At 45.3% G+C, this 1,382-nt stretch overlaps 1 protein-coding gene across 1 annotated transcript in view; it reads left to right on the top strand.

The window, feature by feature from the left end:
- LOC119576574 (compound eye opsin BCRH2-like) overlaps positions 1-1,133 on the top strand; it is a 1,657-nt gene extending 524 nt beyond the window's left edge. The window contains exons 1-2 of the mRNA XM_037924244.1: positions 1-495; positions 727-1,133. The exon at positions 1-495 is cut by the window's left edge and continues 524 nt beyond it. Of these exons, the coding sequence (XP_037780172.1) occupies positions 1-495; positions 727-942 (711 nt within the window). The 3' untranslated portion in view covers positions 943-1,133. The remainder of the gene's footprint in view (positions 496-726) is intronic.
- The last annotated feature ends 249 nt before the right edge of the window (positions 1,134-1,382 follow it).

Genomic DNA, 1,382 nt, shown 5'->3' with positions numbered 1-1,382 from the left:
ATGACCTCCCTCGTGACGCTGGTGGCCATCGGTTACGACCGGTACTGCGTGATAGTCAGGGCTTTCGACGGAGGCCACATCAGCTCGGGGAAGGCCTTCGTCATCATCGTCCTTTGTTGGGCTTACTCCGTCGCCGTGTCCATCTGGCCCTTCTTCGGCTGGAACTCCTACATCCCCGAAGGCATTCTGACTTCGTGCAGTTTTGATTACATCAGCAAAGACTGGAACATCAGGTCTTTCGGGATCTTCCTCTTCGTCATGTGCTACTGCTTTCCGCTCATTATCATCATCTTCGTGTACTCCCAGATCGTTGGTGCCATTCGGCAGCACGAGAAGGCTCTTCGAGCACAAGCCAAGAAAATGAACGTGGAAAACCTCCGCTCCAACGCCGACGCCAAGAAGCAGAGTGCTGAAGTTCGAATCGCCAAGGTGGCAGTTGCTAATGTCTTCTTATGGCTGCTCACATGGACACCCTATGCCTACGTTGTCATGATTGTAAGTATCTCATCGGGGCTTGATTACTATACATTTAATGTAATATGAGGGATGACCTCACCCTTTCTTCCTCTCTCTCTCTCTCTCTCTCTCTCTCTCTCTCCCTCTCTCTCTCTCTCTCTCTCTCTCTCTCTCTCTCTCTCTCTCTCTCTCTCTCTCTCTCTCTCTCTGTGTCTGAAGTACATGTCTTCGTGTTGCAATACATACCAAACTCCTGTAATTTTTTTCCAGGGACTCTTTGGTGATCAAACGAAGGTGACTCCCCTTGTCTCCGCCCTGCCAGCGCTCATCGCAAAGACCGCCTCCGTCTACAACCCCATGATGTTCGCCATCTCGCACCCCAAGTTCCGCCTCGCCCTTCAGGAGGCTCTCCCATGGTTCTGTGTCCACGAAGAGAAGGACGACGACACGAAATCCACGAAGACGGAAGCGGAAAACCCTAAATAATATCCTCAAAGGAAGAGTAAATAGGTTTTACCCGAAATCATCATTACGAACGATTACACTATAATTATATTGACTTTCTGCCTGGCGTGATCAACGAACCTACTGTTTTGTTTGGACTGTAATAACATTGGTTATTCAATTCTTGTTGTTGCAACGAAATCAGCCTTTGAATAAAAACTAGACGAATCACCTCCCATAAACCTTTATTTAGCACGTAATGCATCGTGTTGGTTTTACGGAGATGCAAAAGTAAAACAAAATAAACGAAGAAATTATTGAATATATATATGGAAATCAACACAACTACTGTATCCTCTAGTACAGTTATGAGAGACCAGAATGCGAAGAACATAAAGAGAAATAAAAAATAAATTAACAAATCAACTTGAAACAAATACACACACAAAAAGGAAATATGTAGAAGCAAAATTGAAGTGAAT

This window comes from Penaeus monodon, chromosome 9 (assembly GCF_015228065.2).
Source record: "Penaeus monodon isolate SGIC_2016 chromosome 9, NSTDA_Pmon_1, whole genome shotgun sequence".
NCBI lineage: Eukaryota > Metazoa > Arthropoda > Malacostraca > Decapoda > Penaeidae > Penaeus > Penaeus monodon.
Note: the sequence above shows the minus strand (reverse complement) of the source record. Positions and strands in the feature narration are given on the sequence as shown.